We start from the raw sequence: 21645 nt of genomic DNA, 5'->3' as shown, positions 1-21645 counted from the left end.
GTGCCACAGGGCAATATTTAGAAATCCAATCACCTGATTGCATCCAGCTGCATTAGCAATTGTTTTCAGGTGCAAAATAGATATCAGGTTAAGGATGTTCCAGGTGTTAGAGTGTTAGCTTGGGATGTGGGAGTCACATCCCTCTTCTGCCACAGACTTCCTGTGTGACCTTGGGCAAGTTACTTAGGCCTGGATCTACAAAGGGACTTAGGTGCCTAAACTCCAGATTTAGGTACCCAAGTCCCAGTTTTAGGCTCTCATGGGATCCACAAAACTCCTGCTCAGCTGCTGCCTAACTCTGTATGAGCCTAAACTCACTTGGAGCCTAAATTTTGGTTGTAAAAGTCCCTTAGGTGCCTACATATCTGCCTCCGGGCATGCTCTCTGCTGCCTCACTCTAGGCATCTGAATGCCTATCTCACCCTAAGGCTTAGTAGGTTCTTCAAACCTGCCTATGGTGTTTCATGGCCTGATCTGGTAGGTGTGTTTGCTGCGCCAGGGAGAGAGAGAGAGAGAGAGTGACTCTGTAGCCTGGGGGTTAGGGCACTGCCTGAGAGAGGGGAGAGGCAGGGTCCAGTGCCCCTGCTCCAATGACTATTTAATGATGTATCCAAAGTGAAATAGCTTTCACGGATGTCAGCATATCCCATAGCTCAGTGCTAAGGGGTATGGGAGATGCCTGTTCAAATCCTTTCCACACATCAGGTGAGGGAAGAATTGAACCTGGATCTCCCACCTACTGGGTGAGTGCTCTAACTCCTGGGCTAAAAGTTATAAAGGAAATGACAACATAGGCAAGAGTTCCTGGACTGCAAACTGAGACAGGTGCCTCCCTGCAGCCCAGACTTAGGCACCCAACTCTGTGAGAGGGGCAGGGTTTAGAATGCACCTCTCTGGTCAGCAGCTCTCATTGGGTATTTTAGATGGCTCTCAGCCTAGCATGCTGGCTTTTGTGAATTGTCTCGCTCCCCCCAGGCATTGTACAGACTAGGCACCTAACTCAGGCACTGTGGAGTCCAGTGATTTTTTCAAGGGGCCTAAAAGTTAGGTGTCACAGTGCTCAGTGTCCCCGTGTCAAGCGGGGCTGATTCTAGGGGTGGATGCCCTGGGTGCTAACTTGCAGGGGGTGTCCAGCTGCTTTGCCACTCTGCCTTTTTTTGTTGTTGTTGTTATGCTCCACTCTGATTGGCAGGATGTGTAATTTTTTCCCCCTCAGCTGACTGGGAAAATGACAAGGGCCACTCCTGATGTCAAAGTCCCTTTGTGGATCGAGGCTTTAGTCGCTCTGTGCCTCAGTTCCCCATGTAAATAATGGGGATAATGGTACTTTTACCTCACAAAGGTATCCTGAGGATAATTATATTAAAGATTATGAGGCACTCATACTATGGTAGTAGGGGTCATGTAAGTACCTACAATAGAGTGATCCCTCTAACAAATTGGTCCCTAGGGTCTCATCTTTAAATGCTGCATAAGATTAAAAAGTTGTGAAAGATTTGTGCGTCTATAAGATAGTCAGTCTGACTGTATGCAACATGTGACACACTGTTGTGGCAGTAGAGATGGTGTCTGTAATATCCTTAGAACAGCCCCTGTATAGTCCTGACCAGAACTTGCTTTGGAGCAACCAAAGAAGAGACTGCACCCCAAGAATCCATCCTATGTATTATACTGAGTCCAATGCATTCTTGGATAAGACTGAGATTTCAGCACCGAGAGAGCATTCTTGCAACATAACCATGCTTAGTAAAGCTTAAATAGTAGTTCTGTAGCTCAGTGCTTTGATCTAAGGAGCACTCAGTAAGCTGGAACCCAGCATTGTCGCTGAAAAACACCCATGTCCTTCACCTCCTTGTATTTCTGCTGCCTGTATTTACTAACAATGTAGCCATCGCTGGCATCTTTAAAACAATTTTCTGTAAAAAGCAGTAAGTTGCAGAGGGCTTGTGCTGTGATGTTCCCTGGTGAATGTAATCCAAGCAGGTCTCTTCATGCTGCCTCTATTTCTATTGTGAGACCAATTTTAACATTTAGTATGTTTTGTTCTAGCTGCAGGACAAAAATAGATTTTGCTCCCATTTTCACCACTGGACCCCTACAAGTGTGGGCAAATTTAAATTTACTTGCAACTAACTCTGAGGTAGTTGGCCAAGGAAATGTACGTTTCTTTTTGAAACATATGTCACTATTAAATGGTGCTTTACAAGGCTCACCCAAGGGACTTGTATTTCCAGACCATGAGCCAAGTAATTGCAAAGTTGGCAGCGTAGTGCTCCCAGGTACTGATCATACTGAAAGTGGTGTGATTGCCAACCTAGAAGTATGGAAAGGCTGAGTGAAGGGCTTGGGACTGGGAGCTTGCAGATCTGAGCAGACTTTGTGTGACTTTAGGAGAATCACTTAACTACTCCGTGCCTCAGTTTCCTCATCTGTAAAATAGGGTTAATAATACTTCCCTTCAGGCATCTTCTGAAATCCAAGTCTTTAATATTGTGATGCATTCTGAAAACATCAGATGGAAGGCACTGTATCAATACCAAGTATTAGCTATAGTAACAGTAATACTACCGCCTAAGCAAATTTAGAGGATCTGGTAAAGAACACAGGAACTGCAATACGGCATCAGACCAGTGGTTCTTTTAGCCCAGTATTCTGTCTCTGGCAAGGACCTGCACTAGAAGCTTTTGAAGAAGATTTCCAGCAGAAACAGTTATAGAATAACCAGCTCAGGAGAGAGAACTCCTTCCTCACCCTCATCAATTAGTTGTTGGCTTATGTCTGAAGCAGGAGGGTTTATAACCCGTCTTAAATATTTTTATCTTATTGAATATAAATGTGGCTATTGTCATTAATGAAACTTAGCATAGAAATCTTCAGATAGACTTGATGAATAATAAAAATAAAATTGCCAAATTATATGTTGGGGTGATAATGGGTGACAGACTAAGTAGGGAGGTTGCTGAATTAGCCAACACCTACAAAGATGACTACCACACTGGGATATATATTAGATTTATACAACATACCTGGTCATGAAAGCTGCTGCAGACCCTTATATTTCACAAACTACAATATACATTTTGAAACATTCTATAAATATACTTTATCCTGCTCTTGTAAATGTCACTAAACTCCACCCTTACTGCTGATGGTATCATTTCCATAGCAACTAAAGTACCTCATAGTAGAAAAGGCAGAGAGAATCTAATGAAAGGAAACATGCAAACAAAAGACAAATGATTAGACTGAACCTGTTTGACAGACACCAAGTATTTCATGGCGTGGAGTACTATAACATGTTTACTGCCACTTATTTTGTAATATTCTTGACCCAGGCTAGTACCAATAAAAACTTTATGGCATCTCACATCATAACATATTTTCAGGGCGTTGCTTGGAAGACTAGAGAGTAGAGATGAGCTCAAACTACAAAGTTTGGATCTGGATTCCAAAACCCAAGAGTGTTTGGATCCAGGGTTTTGGTTCAGCCCATTATATTAATAGGAGCCAGCCATGAAATGTGGATCTAGATCTGAACTTCCTCAGAGTATCTGGATCCAGAGCAGTCTCTTCTAGTGATTACTGCTAAGTTCCAACTTTGTCCAGAGCTTTGAAATACAGTACACTTTGCTGTGGAATGGAGAACAATGAAACGGAATCCAAAGAGCAACAGAGATTATATAGCTGCTGAAAAGATACATGCTCCAAGGGAAGTTTAAAGAAATTTGCCAAAATTTTCAAAGTTGGTCACCTAACGGTAGGCAGCAAAACCCATATTTAGGTACTTACATACTTGGCTTGATTTTTCATGAGTGGTGCCCTCTGATAGCTCTCATTAAAATCAAGTTTGCATAATTTAAATGTGGAGTAGAATAAGGGACATACATATTCAAGGACCGTTGCAGCCTTAAATTAAAAGTAGGGCAAGTTTTGCAAAAATAAAATGGCTAAGGTTAAGAACAATTCAAGGGTGACAGGAGAGATCAGTGAGGCTCCATGAATGGACATGTCCACAAACAGGGAGTAGATACACCCCAGGGAATGATGTAGGGGATAAAATGAACTGGAATTGATTATGGCTCCCCTGTCCTGCTGCACAGGGGAGAGGAGAGGCCTGCAGGATGGCTGTGCTCCCTAAGCCTGCTTATCTACCCCCTGCACAGTCTTTTATGCCCATGTAGAGTGAGGGGTAGAGGGCTGCCCAATCAGAAAGGTAGCATTTTACATCCACGTTACACAGAGCAGAGAATCAGGCCCACTTTTACAGGTGCAGGGAAGAGGGGAAATGATAAACACGATCATCGTAAAGGATAGAGACTAAAAATCATTTCATTGTTGCAGTAATCCAGATTGGTGTATTTTCTTTCTTCTTCAAAGTCCCATTCGTTTCCTTTCGTGAGTGGCGAAGGCTGTTGATGGTGATGTGCAGAATTCATAATGAGGTAGGGATCCTCCGAAGAGAGATGGTAGAAAGAGGAAGGGATGTAGCTGCTGTTGTAATTCACATGCAATTTCCCTTCATAAAAATCATCTCCAGACAGGCCTGGGTTAGGCCTGGAAGGATGGTAGCCAGCCTTTGTTGTAGGTGGTATATTGGGAACATGTTGGATACTGGAGTCCATACAGTTTTGTGAAGAAACAATTTCACAATGCAGATCAGCCAAAGATAAAGTAGAACCATTGCAACACTTGTCAGTACATGGATTCCTTTCTAGGGTAGTGTTCTTATTCCAGGGTTGTGGCTCTCCATAGTCAGCATACATATTGCACACAGAAGGTCCAGACAGGTCTCTGCTGTCATGCTCCCTGCTGCCAATTTCTTTGCACTTCTCATAGTATTTGTTAGATCCTATGTCCTGAGAGTGTTCTGTTAGGTAAGGGGATCTTCCAAAACCATAGTTTTTGGCAAGAGACAAACAGTTATTCATTATTTGCTCTGGAGGGTTTTTGTCTATTAAATGTCCATTAAAACTACAGGGTGATACGTAGTTTTCCTGATTGGAAAGAAGTAAAGGCCAAGCTTCTTGACTTTGCATCTCACCTGTCAGGGACTTAAGAAAGAAAAATAAAATTTAATAATTAACTCAACAAAACAAACAAAAAAGAAAAAGAAATCCTTATAACTAACCCAGACCAATTAATACTCTTAATGTAAACAATAAAACAGATCTAGTCAGAGTACCAAAGGTATCTGAGTTAATATTTCTTCTCTCCTTGCATTATGTTAATGTTGTGCATTGTAATGGTGAATCTTAGTAGGCTGATGGTACAGTATAAGAGAAATTTAAAATGGAAAGAAACCCATCCAAGTCTGGTGTCTCTTCCTTTGAATTTGTGTCTGTTTCTTCATAATAGAGGAGCACAGTTGGGGCCCCAAATGATAAATAGCAAAGGAAAGTCATAGTTCAGAGAAAGAAGGATGGCCCTGGTTTTCAGATGATAGTCTGCAGGGCCGGCTCCAGGGTTTTTGCCGCCCCAAGCGGCGCCCAAAAAAAAAAAAAAAAAAAAAGCTGCAATCGCGATCTGTGGCGGCAATTCGGCGGGAGGTCCTTTGCTCCGAGCGGGAGTGAGGGACTGTCCGCCGAATTGCCACCGAATAGCTGGACGTGCCGCCCCTCTCTGAAGTGGCCGCCCCAAGCACCTGCTTGGCAAGCTGGTGCCTGGAGCTGGCCCTGCTAGTCTGGGACTTTTAAGACTTGGGTTCTCTTCTCTGACACAGACTTCCCGTGTAACATTGGGCAAGTCACACAATCACTCTGCCCTGTCTGTAAAATGGAGATAATAGTACTATATGGGTGTTGTGAAAATAAATATATTAAAGGTGGAGTGCTCAGATGCTATGCTGATGGGGGCCATATAAGTCTCACAGATAGTTCAGCCTCCAAAGTCCTGCCAAAGGCTTACTAGAAAATGTACCTTGAAGTGAATACTAGAGTCTATCGAAATAATACTCATTAATGAAATTGCTGTTTTAATAGATTTACTATCACAGAGGATAATTTACTTATTTCTGTGGAGATTTGCTGCAATTGGATAGGATGTTGTTGTTGTTTTTTTTTAATGGTTGTTACATTTTAAGTTTTTTTTTTTTTTTACTCCAATAAATGATTCTTCAGACATTTGTAAAAGTATTTCCCCTTATTTTCAGTTGACATTTTTATTTCTTTAAAATTCAGAGCTTCATGAATGTCAGTTTCATTCAATGAAGGCGCAGCACACTGGAAGTATTCTGCTAAGCATAGTTTATGGGTATTTTGCAATCTCTTTAAATACTCTAATTATTGGATTATAATTTTACAAGGTTTAATTCCTTGCAGAACACCTTCTTTTTATGTACATTTAATGATTAGTGCTTACAGTCCTCTGTTCTTTGTCATTTTACTTTTGCATCCTTTTAATTATTGCAACGTTATGACTAGATGGACCCAGCCGCAGTAAAATTCCCTTCACATATTCTGGAACTATCTGTATGAAGAAATTCCACTGACTGTACATTCTTTAGGGCCCAGCCCTGCCTTAGTTAAAGACCAGCTGATGCCATATGGAAAAGTTTGAAAACAGTCTATTGAAAATTATTCTATTTCTAGATCATATATTGTCTATGGTTCTCCTTCCAGGCATGATATAATAAGACCTATTATTTGAGATTTTTTTCTGCTTCAGCAAATTCTTCTTCATCTGCAGTCAAAATCTTCTGTGACCCACAACTAGTTGTTGTGGGAATTATCAATCTGTAACAAGGGATCATGATTTCAGGGAAAGAAAAAGCTGAGAAATAAATGAGCTTGAGAGAAACTGAGACAAATTATAATTGGAGCGGTTATACTGATTTACACCAGCTGAGGATCTATCCCAAACAACATGTATTTATGGAGTCTTGGGCACAAACTCTCATTGACTTTAATGGGAGAAGAATTGAGAAGTGGACAATGGGAGTTTTGCCTGAATTAGAATATCAGAATCAGGCACACAGGAAAAATGGCAAAGGGGACCCAATCTTGTTACATGGGGGAAGAACTGCACCTATGCAAATAAGGACAGACTTGAAACCATATGAGAATAGCTGTTGGCTCATTGGCTTTTTCAAAAGTTCAGGTCCCCTTGTTCTTGTATCAGACATTAGCTGCCATAGCAATGCATCATGTATTCGCTACCTGGTTCCTCAGAAGTCAGTATCTCCCACGGAGAATCACTCTTGAGCTCCACTTTCTCACACCCTCCCAGCATATTTTCACTAAAAGTCACTTAGATCTTCCACATTGTTGTTTCATTCTGGTTGGTTTAACCTCCGATCAGGGCCGGCTCCAGGCACCAGCTTAACAAGCAGGTGCATGGGGAGGCCAAGGGAGAGGGGTGGCACCTGCGGCAATTCGGGGGTGGCAGGTCCCTCACTCCCTCTAGGAGCGAAGGACCTGCCGCTGAACTGCTGCCACCGATCAGCAGCTTTTTTTTTTTTTTTGCTTGGGGCGGCAGAAATGCTGGAGCCGGCCCTGCCTCCGCTGTTCTATCTTTGACTCATTCCTTGGACCTTCAAGGATTCTCTGATTCCCCACACATTCACACAGAACTGAGAGATCGGTGGGTAGTTAGCCCCCTCTGAAAATCATTAATACCTTCCTTCAGCAGCCAGAAGAAGCCTCAATATCAAGCGCACCAACCTGTGGTAAGTGTCACTGTCTTCCGTCCACCAAACGGCAGATGCAGCTGGGTACTTGTGATATAAAAGTACCTGTAATGTGACCTCTCTCAAAGAATGCTGATAAATTCACACCAGGGATAGCTCTGCTGACCAACCTGATTTCCTTACTTGGGGCTGGATTAGTCATGAGATCTGTGCATGGATGCTACCCTCTGTGCGTGTGATTCTCACCCTTTCCTCACAGTCAGGACAGGGAAAAGCCATCTCTGTATCATCCTCCTCTTGGCTCTGTGGAGAACTCTCCATGGGTCTAGAAATGCTCATGTGGGAAGGGGCCTAGAAAGGACTAAGCATGAAGGATGCACATTATCCCTCACCAACCGTGCGGAATTCATAGAAACTGAAACAAGCTAAGGCAGCATTAACTTTTCTGTGATGGCCCTTCGACATCATTGGTAGGACCTACATAGCAAGTGGGGAATGTCTGGCAGTACAACTCCCATTTGGAGTAGTATGGCAGCTAGATGGTGGTGGAAGGGAACCTGGAGCTACTGCACAGCATACACATGGATAATCCTATGCCTCTAGTGGATCCTTGATATCTACACATCATGGGGATTTGCAGGTTATTTTGATAAAACTCCAGCTCATTCTGCGGGTGAGAGTCCCCACAACAATCTAGAGAGAGTTCTGAAGGGAAGGCTGCAGTGACAGATGTCTCCTCTCCTGTGGGCTTTTCTAAGGGAGGGGAAAATCTGGCTATAGTTTTTAGTCAGTGGTAGGCAAGCCAAAGTTGCTGACTCCCACACCCAAGGTCCAGGTAACCTGAGCAGCATGGCACATAGGACAAGAAACTGTTGAGCCCTCTGTATTTTGTATATTAATAATAAAAGTTACCTCAACCTCCCGGCATCTTTTTAGTCTTGGAGAGGTGGGAGAAACAGCTGTCTGTGATTTCTGTATTGATCTTCTTGCTTCTGCTTCTAGTTTTGTTTCTGGCCTGGGGTGATCATGGGCCCCCTTAGACTTTAAAAAGGAATGGGGTAAGTTCAAGTTAAAAACAGAGCCCAAGCAGTAACTTTAGGAGTTCAGCACTTACGGTACATATTTAAAATCCATGTAGGGGCTGCGTGGCCCAGTGGGTTAGAGCCTTTCACCTCACATGGTATATTCAACTCAGCAAAACAGAATAGGGTGGTCTGCTGATGATGGACATTTGCAGAAATCACAAAATCATTGCACAACATTTACAGCTAGGGATCTTCTCAGTGGAGCCCGGACTTGCAGGGTTGCTGCCAGTCAGAGCTAAGGTGTGTGGGGAAACTTCCCTCTCTGTAATATGTGAGAGAAGCCAGTTCCATTAGTTCTTTAATGAATGACATGCGTCTGACGACGTGGGTATTCACTCATGAAAGCTTATGCTCCAATACATCTGTTAGGCTATAAGGTGCCACGGGACTCTTTGTTGCTTCTTAACACACACATCTTTCAAAACTAAGAATCTCTGTGTGTGTGTGTGTGTGTGTGTGTATGTATGTGTATATATATATATATATATATATATATATGGTATGATTAATCAGAAAATTAATTTCTACCTCTATTTCTTTGAGAATTAACTTGATATAAGCATGTTTGTAAATACAATGTGTTAGTTATTAAAATGAAATATGTTTGGCCAGGTCCCCAGGAAGTGCAAAGACCTGGAGGAGAGTCCAGAACTTAGCCTTGGACTTAAGAGACATGGGTTCAATTCCCTATTCTGCCCCAGTTTTCCTCTGCGACCTTAGGCAAGTCACTTAGCTTCTCTGTGCCTCAATTCCCCATCTGTAAAATATGGATAATAGCACTACCTTGCCACACAGGGTAGTTTTGTCAGGACAAATATGTTAAACATTGTGAGGTGCTCAAAAACTGTGGTAATGGGAGTATCAGTACTTACAAAAAAACAAAACAACCCCCCTTCCAAATTTCCAAAAGGGTCATAGTAAAGCTTTAAAAAAAAAATCTGTTTATACCAGTCAAGATCTGGCCCATTATCTAACTGTTGGGGCAATTGGTACTAAATGCTAAAGAAGTATAATGTATATATGATGGGCTACCACAGACACATGTTTAAGTATGACTCCTTACTGCTCTAAGAAATCCTTATTCCTGGATGGTGCATTCTGGGAAGGACGTAACAGCAAAATAGCATTTCTGAAGCTGTAAGGGTCAGGGCTTTGTCCTATACTTTAGACTATGTCTGCACTGCAGCTGGGAGAGCATCTCCCTCCCTGCTCTAGCTAGCACACTAAAAATAGCAGTGTGGATGTTAAGTACAAGCCTGCCTGACACACAACCCTCCCATCCCCCCCGGCCCATACTCGAGTGGCTAGGCTGTGCTGACACCTGTATCATAACATCTACACTGTTATTTTTAGTGCACTAGCTCAAGCAGATCTAGGCCATGTCTGTCTACCCGGGCTGGGAAGCACACTCCCAGTTGCAGTGTAGACTTGCCCTCATAGGTATGATGCATTAAAAAGTAATGATAATATAGGATTCTTATTAGGTAGGACAAATAAATGTCTTTAGCTAATTTGATTCAATACCTTTTTAAATTGGTCTGGATAAAACTGTTTTATACCAACCTGAAAAAATATGAATGGCCCTTCATGCCTCCAGAAGTTGGTGACAGGGTACCCACCATGGCCTCGACAGGAAATAAGCTTTAAAGGTCCACTGCAGTTTGGACAGCATTTCCCTGTAACAAGGATAGGAGGATACATTTGCATTTGTGCAGGGGATCTAGCAGTGTGATGAATCCAATCTGTGAGAATGGTTCATTTGGAGTGGATTGTTACCTTATGGTGCTTGTGTGCTCAAAAGATGCATGGAGTAGAGCTGTGCAAAAAATCCTTTCATACATATAGAAAATCAAACACTGGCAAAGAATGACCTTTCTCCTGTTTTATAGTTCAAGGTGACCTGCAAAGGATATTTTTAAAAAGTGTACTTTTTTGCACTTAGTTTGGTTTTTTACTGAAGTATAAAAAAAGGGCTGAAAGACTGGGCAATGAGGGTTTTGGTCTTAAATTTTGATAGATGTTTTCCACTGGAAAATGCTGATTCAATACAATAAACATTTTGCCAGACTGCACCAATTTCATCAAAAGGTCCAATGAAAAATTATCATAAGAACATAAGAACCGCCACACTCGGTCAGATCAATGGTCCATCTAGCCCAGTATCCTGTCTTCCAACAGTGGCCAATGCCAGGTACATCAGAGGGAATGAACAGAATAGGCAATTATCGAGTGATCCCTTGCCTGTTGTCCACTCCCAGATTCTGGCAAACAGAGCCAGGGACATTCAGAGCATGGGGTTGCATCCCTGACTATCCTGGCTAATAGACCTATCCTCCATGAACTTATCTAGTTCTTTTTTGGAACCCTGTTATAGTTTGGCCTTCACAACATCCCCTGGCAATAAGTTCCACAGGTTGACTGTGCATTCAAGTGCCTTGTTTCAACTTTATCATTTCAACTAATATAATATATTTTGAATGATAAAGTTGAAACAAAGTACTTCAACCTTATCAAAACAAAAAGTTTCGATCAGGTCATTTAGATAGTTCTGTAATCAATTATTTTGGCAATTCTGTTTTGTGGGAAATTTAGAAATGTTGACTTTTCATTGCGATTTGGGATGAAAGGAAATTTTGAAATGCCAGAATTTCCTGAGGAATGGAAATGCCAAATTTCAACCAGCTCTATTTTGAAATATCAGGAATTTCAAGTCTGATCTACCCTGGTTTGGCTGTGGGACCTACGTGAGAGCTCAGGGATGTTTATTATGGACTCCAACACTTCAACTAGATTAGGCAGAATTTGATTTTTTTTTTAAATAAATTTCAGTGGATAATATAAATGTTTATTTTTAAGCACTTAAATTTTTTTTTTATTGATTTAAATTTTCACAGTTGTGCAAAATTATCAGGGGGGATAACATCACATGTAAAAATATGCTAAGTAAATATCCTTAAACCAAACTCTAGTAAGTTCTCAACCATCATTTTTCTTACTTTGCCTATCTGTAAGTTTTGATTATTATGGAAGGATTTTTTGTCAATTAATATGTGCACTGTGATATTAATGTTTACTGACATTTACCAATAAAATTGAATCCTTCAAAGTCTAACTTTAACTGAAGTCTTTAACAAAATCTTCCTTTATACAAAATGTTCATTAGTCACGGTTAACAAAACCAATCATAAAGAATTTTAACAAGTCTAGCTAAAAATCTCTTCCCTTCTCAATTACTCAAGTTTTGATCACTCAGCTTTTGTGCTGTCACGTTTTCAGTAATTTTCCAGTCATCAGAGAGTCTTCCAGCATAGATGGGCTGAATTTCTAACACAGACACAAGTAAAAAAACCCAAATACTTTTTCTTTAGAAAAATATTATTTCTGCATCATAAAAAAATCAACTCATTTTTTTTTCTTTTGGAGGTCACCTTTAAGTAAAAATATTTCCTCACCTTTAAGTGAGGTTCCTGTGCAGATTAATATATTAGGAACTCATCGTACCAAGCTGGATATCAAGCCTTAGCTAAAGCAAAATAGACAGTATATGCTGATTTTTAAGACTAGCCAGGCTGCAAAAGAAAGTTTTGAGAAGCCAAATCAGTAAAAATAAAAAGGAATCAGTACTCATTAGAATTCTCTTGAAATATGCAAGTTGTATTTAATAATAGGGAATACTGTTGCAATGGCAGTGGGAAGGACTGGATGATGCAATTAGTCTTTTCCATCTCTAATTTCTATGATATTATAATAATTTATTAACTAGGATATTAATAAGAGAACCAGGGCAGGTGTTGCCATTTCCACATAGCCATACTTACGTTGCTGTTTTTGCCTGGCTTTATCACATATGGCTGGTCTCAGATATATCTTCCTCCCATCTGCAGCTGAGCAGTCATTGCTGCAGACCACTACCCCAAGGCAGGACTTTTTTAAGATGCGAGAGTTGTGGTTATTGGTGTTTCTCATTGCCCAGCTACTCAGGTGCCTCTGAGCATTTTTATCATCCGAGCTATAGATATGCTTTACATAGGAATCTGGCCATTCCTGAAACCAATCTGTTTGTTTCACATCCTGTTAAGAACCCAAAGAATGCCACATTTTAGCCAAGGAAAGAAAGTAGTTTCTCAATATGAGGACAATAGGCTAGATCCTTGTCACTCTGGCAGTGTGTAGCAGGCCCAAATCCAGACTAGCCAGTAACAGGAGGATTCCTTCAGTATAGGCTTGGGGGATGGCTGGGGAAAGGGACTGTGCTAGTTCCCCTTTGCTCCAATGATCTGACCACCTGCCAGAACAGCCCTTTGGCCTTCAGGCTGCTCTAACTCATTCCAGGGCCCAGCCAGGTGTAAAGCAGCCTCCAGAGTGGAAGGTGAGGTGGCAAGTGACTTTAAGCCACCTACTTTAAATGAAGTACCCTACACAGCCATCAAACCAGCAATTACTAGCTGGTTAATTTCTTGTATGCTCCAGGGTCTACTTCACCATTACTATTATTAAAGATGGGCCTGTGCTGCAAAGTTTGGAAGTGGAGACAAGCGTTTGGTTTGGGTTTGGGTTAGCCCCCCCAATACAGCATTTCAGTCAGACCTTATTTTTCTACTAGCGGTTGAGCCAAAATCTATATTGTAACCAACACATATAAAACTACACAAACAGAATGACATTTTAGCAAGGGGCCAGCCAGACAATGGCTACAGTTAGTAAAAGAAGGAAATGTAAATAGGTTATAAAGAACCAAACAAACACTCTGATGCCTTAATGGGAAATAGATTGGTGACAACATGAACTAGTCTCAGCAAAGCACTGGTTTTTTTTCTTGAGCATAATGAAAGCAAAGAAAGGAGAAAAGGTCAAAGGAGACTGAGATCCACGAAAGCAGTACAGAAGCACCTTGCTAATTTGCACTGGCTGGGAGAGCTATTGTGAGAGACTAGCATCAGGGATATTTCCTTGCCATCCCTGTGAAAAACTACCCAAGTTTGACAAGTTCTGTTCCTTTGAAAAAATCTTGATTCTAGACCTGGACAGAAATTTTCTGAGAAATCTGAGTTTAATCAGCTCAGCAGAGCAAAACATTTCACTGAATCTATTACAGATTTGATGAAACTTTACTCAAAACCTGGTTTCCTGGCTGGCTGCTGGGGAGCCCATGTTCTGGGGCAGCCCCACCATGCAGACTGCCCTGTGCTGGGGATTGCAGGGTTTCCAGGCTCCCCTTTCCACAGAGAGCCTGGCAGCTCCAGAAGCCCCAAGCACAAAAGCCCAGGAGCCCTGAGCCTAGCACCCCCAGCTGGAGCTCTCAGGGCTGTTATGCTCCCCCCATTTGCAGCAGCACTGCCCATCTCTCTGCCTTGGAGCAGGAAGCATAAAACTCTGCAAGCCTGAGCTCCAGCTCGGGGTCTAGGACAACCCCATCATGGCAGGTTTCAAGGTGCCCTGACTCTAGAGACAGCTCAGCTAGCAGATTCAGCTAGAAGCCCTGTGAACCCCACTCAAAGTAAGTTAATCTATTCCTGTTTCAAAGTCAGGTACGTCAAAGCTCACTATAGAACTTTTAGTGTGCAGTAGCAGGGTTCATATGGACACTTAGTGTGCCGCAGGCTCATTTGGGGTGGATTTATACCCCAGCTTTTTGTGAATTATATATTGTGTAGATAAGTTCTCAGGTCTTCCAGGCTGCCTGCTGCAGAATTGGGTACCTGAAAGTCCTGCGTCAGACTTCCAGTGTTCATGGCTGCCGCTGGGCAGCTCTTCCATACAGACAACTTCATGCTGGGGGGCCCAAGGTTTTCAGATTCCCAGGCCAGCTGGCTCCCTGGTCTATCGGACATTTGAGTAGGTAGCCAGGGTGCCAACTGGCCCAGGAATCTGGAATCCCTGGGGTACCCAGCACTGTGACAATCTACATGGTGGTGCTGCCTTGGACCAGCAGACCCTGCGAGCCCAGATAGCTGCTGAATAAAAGTGAGATTCTGCTGCTAACAGCAGTGAAACTGACAAGAATGTCAATTTCACATATTTAATTTTGGAAGTATTATGGTTCGGTGCTTCCAAAATGAAATTTTTCAGGTTTTGTGGATGCAAAAAGAATTTGGTATAATTGTTTTTGATTCAGTTCAGAACAAAAAACAAATTGCAAAATACCAAAATTTTTTGGGAACTGAAAATCCTGAGTTATGGCCAGCTCTACTCAGTTCACACATGCTCAGTAGAGACTTGTTAGAGTTTGGCAGCTACATTCTCTGAAGATTTAATCTGCACTGTGCATGTTCCAGCCCAGGAATCCAATGGATGATAAATACTCTCCCAGAAATCACTGCTTCCAGCTGCTGGGAGCTGCTGTGGCTCCAGGCTTGGGAACTGAGAACAGGGAGACCATTTCTTCTATGCTCTCTGTGCTCCATCTGCTGGCTCCTAGGCAGTGTGGAGGTCAAATCTGCCTGATTCGAATGCAGATGGGACAAGAGACGGACCTACAGGAGGAGGGCCAGTGGCGGCAGTAGATTTGGACAAGGAGTCTTTGGTGTGGAAGGGGCACTGAGACAAGGAGCCTGGGTCGGGAGGGTGATTGTGAGTGAGAGCCAAGGTGGGGAGACAGATTGGATGAGGAGTTGAGGTTGCGTGTGTGAGGGACTGAGTTGGTTTGATAAGGAGACTGGGTCAAGGAGCCTAGCGAATATCAGGATGAGAAGCTCAGGAAGGGAGATCGAGACTTGTTGCTGATATAGTGGAAGACTGGGACTCAGAAGGGGAGCATCAGGAGGGAAACTGGGACTGGGATAAAGAGCTTGGGGGTCACCATTCATCAGCTGTCAACACATATCTCTTATACCTCCAGCCAAAGTGTGCATCTCATGCCCTACTAGTAGCTGGTCCACATACAGGATGACAACCAGCTAGTGTCCTCTGTTACTCTGTTAGCTCAAGTTCCAGAGGCTTGGGTCTAAATGTTCCAACAGTGCTGATGACCCATGTTAGTGTCAAGATGTTGCCACTTACTGGAGTTTCACTTTTTTCAGTTTGCTTTTTTAAAAAACCTAGAAAACTACACACACACAAAACTACATTAAAAGAACTTTAAGGCTGCAAAGTTTCTGGGTACCTAGCTTGAATCTGGGCTCTGATTTGCAGAAGTGTTAAGATCTCACATCTGCAACTGAAAGCAGTGGCAGCTGTGCTTTTTGAAAATATAAAATGCTATATAATGCAAAGTACTCTGAAAAATTAAATCGTAGGTATCGCAAATTGGACACCCAAAGTTATTGGGCACTTTTGACCTTAATCTCTGTGCCTCAGGTACCATCTGTAAAATGGGATAAAATACCATCCACTCGCCTCACAGTGCTGTTGTTAAAAAAATTCACTAGTGTTTGTGCAGCACTCATATTATAGTCCTACACCCATGAGAAAATTAATAATTGTGTGTTCAAAGCACATTTGAATGATATGCAGTAAATAAGACATTCAAGAGAGAGGACAAAATAAAATATTGAATAGCTGCATCATCCAACTAGTGAACTAGAAAGCTAGTGAAACTATAGTATCACTATTACTTCTAACACATAGACAGCTCTTTCAGGTGTATAATTCAAGGATAAATGTATGAATGCTTAAATGTTTTATTGAATAATTTTCTAGCTGTTCAACAAAATGTCTCATTTTGCCATCTACACCAGGGATACCAGGAAAGTGGCAAACAAGGAAAGATGATAAAATATGGATGTTTCAGAAGGTATTCCATGATTGGCTGAACTTCTAAAATACCTTCTAAAACAAACACACGTACCTGAGGCAGTTTGATGTCATTGATATCCCAGCTTGTCATTTCTCCACTTTGAGAAATAGAGTCCTCCTGGTCCATAATATCATCTGCAGCTTTCAGCATTTCTGAATTCCTTCCCAAACTTAGCAAGCAAATCTCCACTGCCTTCTTTTGAAGTTAACTAGCTGTCACCACTCTCAGGCAGTTTACAATGAGGAACCTGTTTCCTGAAGCTAAACGATAGAGAGGCTGCCCATTAAAGATAAAAATCAGTGTTCTTCTGCCAGAAAAACTTGTTCCATTAAAAGTTTTGCAAGCAGACAAAGCAATGGAAAATATAGCTTAGAGATAGAATGTGATCTGAAGGAGGCATCATTAACTGAAAGCACACCAAGAGTTTATTGACGGTTTTGTTTTGCTCATTCTCCGTTTAGACCAAATTTATGTTCATGTAACTCCACTCCCATACCTCTTTGTAAGTGAGATCAGAATCAGGCCCTATATTTTCAGAGCCAAAATGACTGAGAAGCTCAGCACTTGTTAAGGCCTCTTTTTTCTTGTTGGTTACACAACAGGATTTTCTCATACTGTGCATTACAAAGGTAAGGTGCAATAGGTGACTCTGTCATGGCTAGGTGACCAGATGTCCCGATTTTATAGGGACAGTCCCGATATTTGGGACTTTGTCTTATATAGGCGCCTATTGCCCCCCCACCCCCGTCCCGATTTTTCACACTAGTCATGTCATTTAAATTGAAATGGTTCTCGGTCATTTCAAAAATTGCACGCACCTCTGAGACCCCATCAGTTACAAAAAGGGATGGAACTAGGCAGGCTTCATGCATTTTCCTATCTCAACTAGCAGACAAACAGAAGAAAATTTGGTATGTTAGTTAAAAATTATTGTGGGCATCCCATACACTTCACATGTCATTCCTTATGCTTTCCAGTCATAATTTTAGTATCAGCTAAGCATAGCACTAAAACAGCAGTGTGCACACGCATAAAAAAGTTCTTTTTTTCTTGAGTGAAATCATTATTATTTCTGAGAGAGAAGGTAAATCTGAAAAGTATCAGCTGGATCTTCAGTGGAGTTACTTTGATTTACACCAGCTAAGGATCAGATGCAGCACGCTGAGTGGTCAAATATATAACATATATAGCATCATAATGTATTAGGCAGTTTGTCCAGTAACTGGAATAGGGAACTGGGAACCATTATTTTATTATTATTGGCTATGCAAGTGACAAGATCTTGGAGAGGTGCCTCAGTTTAGTCTGATAATACTTCACAGGATTGTTATGGGGCTCAGTGAACATTTGTAAACCATGTTGAGATCCATGGATGAAAGGTACCATAAACAGTATATTCAAAGTATTACTCCCCAATAAGTAAATCAGAACATATCAATGGTAAAACAATAAGGGAATTGCAGAGTACTGTGATCAGATATTCAGAGCAAAATGCATGCAGAAAGACACTAAACATGACACTTGGGATTTAACATTAATTGCTTAGTGATCTGAATTGGCAATTTAATTTTTATTAGGCAACTAAGTCATTTTTGCTCCTGAAAAGATGTTATCGGAATGATCTTATTCCAGGAAAAGCTGCTTTACTACATAGAACATACATAAGACTATAGAAAACATCAGGTCTTCATATACTCTCATATTACACCATGAGGGCTAATATAGTCACCGCTGCAGACAGGGACAGTAACATTAGAACAGACAATCTAAAATGTAAGTTGCATTGGAAAGCTGTGTTGAATTTATGAAACAAATTACCCTGGAATATTAAATGACCTGTTATATAATTCAGAAAGACATTCCAAATCTTTTTTCAATTATTTTTCAAAATGAACTGGCTTGAAAATTGATTTTTAATTCCTTTCTTCATAAGAATTAATCATTCACAATTTATAGTGGAGCATTTTCCTTTTATATTGGCTTGCCAAAGAAAAAAGCATAATTAAACATTACTTTAAAATTCAGTGAATGACAAACAATGGCTGGTTAATACAGCATAGAAGACAGTTGCAGAGAACCATGTTTGTACAATTAGGTGTTGGTATGGACTGAAATACTTGCAAAACTTCTAGTAATTGAATTGCACGGTGGCTTTCAAATTATTTTGATTGCTATTTGTTTATCTTCTTACTGGAGTATATCAACTTTACAAAATCTAAATTTTACTTTATGGCAAATAAGTTTGTATCCTTCTGTTTTTTTTTTTTTTTTTAAAGCAATCCTCTTAGTCAACCACCAGTTAGGACTTCTATGGCAATCTTACCTCCTTAACGTCTTATGTGGATGAAACTGATGTAGTGTCATCTGAATGAAGAGATTCTTTGAGGGCAGAGCTCTCAGGCTTCAATCACTTACTAAGTCTCAGTAGCTGTACTCTATTCCATGATCAGATACTATATGCTAATGTACTCTGGCTGCTATCCAATCAAAACTTAGATGTTCACAGCCAGAGACAGGTAAGAAAACTTGTAAAGAGTCCTATACATTAACTCATTTACAGCATTAGTAGGATGGGAGGTTGGGATCTGACTTCCAGCTCATATTGTTCCTCACATAAATTGTACCACATTCCCTTAAATATTCAGATAGTCAGTCTGTTTTTGTGTGTGATAGAATGCCAACAGTAAGGTAGCAAAATTTGCAGATGACAAAGTTATTCAGGTTAGTCAAGACCAGAGAGGATTGTGCTGAAATTCAGAGGATGGTGAATGGATGACACAATGGCAAATTAAGTTAAATGTTGATAAACAAAGTAATTCACATTGCAGGGAAATATCTAAATATTTAATATACACACCTTACAGGGTTCTAAATTAATGGTATCAGCTCAGGAAAGGGACTAGAGGATCACTGTGAACAGCTCAGTGATGACTTCTGTTCAACAGTCAAAAAAACAAGATGTGAGGATACATAAGGAATGGGGTGAAGAATAATACAGAAAATATTATAATGCCATTGTATAAACCAATGCTGTGGTCTCATCTAGAATACTGTGTAGTACTGGTCTCATCTCAAAAAGGATATTGTATAATGAGGAGGGGTTCAGAAAAATAAAACAAATAGGGGCACGGGAAAACTCTCTTCATAAAAGATTGGAAAAATGGAGATTGTTTATTTCAGCAAGGAGATGAATAAGAGGGGATATAATAAAAGTGTATAAAATAGTGAAAAGTAAAGAGACATTAGAACAGAAGTTCCCAGTCTCTCTTACAACTCAAGAACGAGAGGACATTCAATGAAATTAAACACGATAAATTCAAAAATTGAGAAAAGGAAATACTTTTTCATGCAATGTATAATTAGACTGGAACTCATTGCTACAGGATGTTGTTGAGATGAAAAATGTAGCAAGATTTTAAAAGGGAATGAATATGGCTAACAATAACCAGTGTTATAATAGTTAATATGAACATCTGTGGAACATCTAAGAGAAGCTAACAGACATTTTGGAAGAGATATTTAAACCTTGTGGTTCAGTGTTTAAGCCAATCTTTAACTCCTAAAGGAGCTTTCTTGTATCTGCCTCTGAACTATCTGGCCACTGTTGGAGACAGGACAGTGGATTAGATGGACCTTGAGTCTGATTCAGACTGGCAAGTATGTTACTACATACACACTAATTCAATGCAATTTGTGTTTCCTTGTTTGGAAGGACACTCTTTAAACCCATAGCCACAGCAAATCTCAGGTTGATGGGGTGATGTCATGATAGAGGGTCTACTACCGACAACCAAATCAGGAAGAGGTGGGGGATGAGGCATTTCTAGAACAAATAACAGAAATACTGAAAACATAAGAGTTGGTAGCAGTGGGGGACTTTAACTATCCAGATATCTGTTGGAAAACTAATACAACAAAACACAAAATGTCCAATAAGTTCTTGGAATGTATTGGGGGCAACTTTTTGTTTCAGGAAGTGGAGGAAGTAACCAGAGGGACAGCCATTTTAGACTTGATTCTGACCAACAGGGGGGAATTAAAGGCAAGTGTGAAACTGGAAGGCAATTTGGGTGAAAGTGATCATGAGTCCAAGGAAAGGAAGGAGAATAAGAACAACGGACTTAAAAAAACTCAGAGAACTGATAGATTGTCTTCCCATGGGACTTTATCTAAGAGATACACGAGTTCAGGAGAACTGGCAGTTTCTTAAGGAGACTATATAAAAAGTACAACTGTCATCTATTCTGATATGAAAAAAGGAAGAACAGTAAAGGGCCAATATGGCTCCATCAGGAGCATTTTAATGACCAGAAAATCAAAAGGAATCCTACAAAAAGTGGAAACATGGACAAATTGCTAAGGAGGAGTACAAATAGCACAAGTATATAGGGACGAACTCAGAGAGGCTAAAGCACAAAATGAGTTAGCGAGGGACATAAAAGGCAAGAAGAAGAGGTATTTCAAGTACATTAGGCACAAGAAAAAGCCAAAGAAAACTAGATCCTCTACTTAGTGGAGAAGGAGAGCTAATAACTGATGACATCAAGACTGAGGTGTTTAACATCTATTTTGCTTCAGTCTTGACATGATGCTCAGCACAAATAATATTAAGAATAAGGGGGAAGGAATGCAAGCCAAAATAACAAAGGAACAGATTAAAGAATATTTAGATAAGTTTGATGATTTCAAGTCTGCAGGGTCTGAAGGAATTTATCCTATGGTATTTAAAGAACTAGCTGAAGCAACCTCTGAATCATTAGCGATGATCTTCGAGAACTCATGGGGGACAGGTGAGGTCCCAGAGGACTGGAGAAGGGCAAATGTAGTACCTATCTTTAAAAAGGGGGAACAAAGAGAATGCAGGGACCAATAGACAATTCAGCTTAACTTTGTAACCTGGAAAGATACTGGAACAAATTATTTATCAATTTGTAAGAACATAAGAATGGCCATACTGGGTCATACCAATGGTCCCTCTAGCCCAATATCCTTTCTTCCAACAGTGGCCAATGCCAGATGCTTCAAAGGGAGTGAACAGAACAGGGCAATCATCAAGTGATCCATCCCTGTCATTCAGTCCCAGCATCTGGCAGTCAGAGGCTTAGGGACACCCAGAGCAGGGGGGTTGCAATCCTGGCCACCTTGGCTAATAGCCATTGCTGGATCTATCTTTCATGAATTTATCTAATTCTTTTTTGAAA

The 21645-nt window shown here is 40.9% G+C and overlaps 1 protein-coding gene across 1 annotated transcript; it reads right to left on the bottom strand.

Annotated features, from left to right (window-relative positions):
• Positions 1-4298: 4298 nt before the first annotated feature.
• On the bottom strand, positions 4299-16594 carry GCM1 (glial cells missing transcription factor 1). Its single transcript, XM_034767020.1, has 5 exons — positions 16496-16594; positions 12528-12780; positions 10273-10385; positions 8537-8665; positions 4299-5051 (listed from the first exon to the last, which is right to left on the bottom strand). Exons 1-5 carry the CDS (start codon positions 16592-16594, stop codon positions 4299-4301), a joined length of 1347 nt encoding a protein of 448 aa, XP_034622911.1.
• Between the last annotated feature and the right edge of the window lie 5051 nt (positions 16595-21645).

Source organism: Trachemys scripta, chromosome 3 (assembly GCF_013100865.1).
Source record: "Trachemys scripta elegans isolate TJP31775 chromosome 3, CAS_Tse_1.0, whole genome shotgun sequence".
In the NCBI taxonomy this organism is placed as follows: Eukaryota; Metazoa; Chordata; order Testudines; family Emydidae; genus Trachemys; species Trachemys scripta.
Note: the sequence above shows the minus strand (reverse complement) of the source record. Positions and strands in the feature narration are given on the sequence as shown.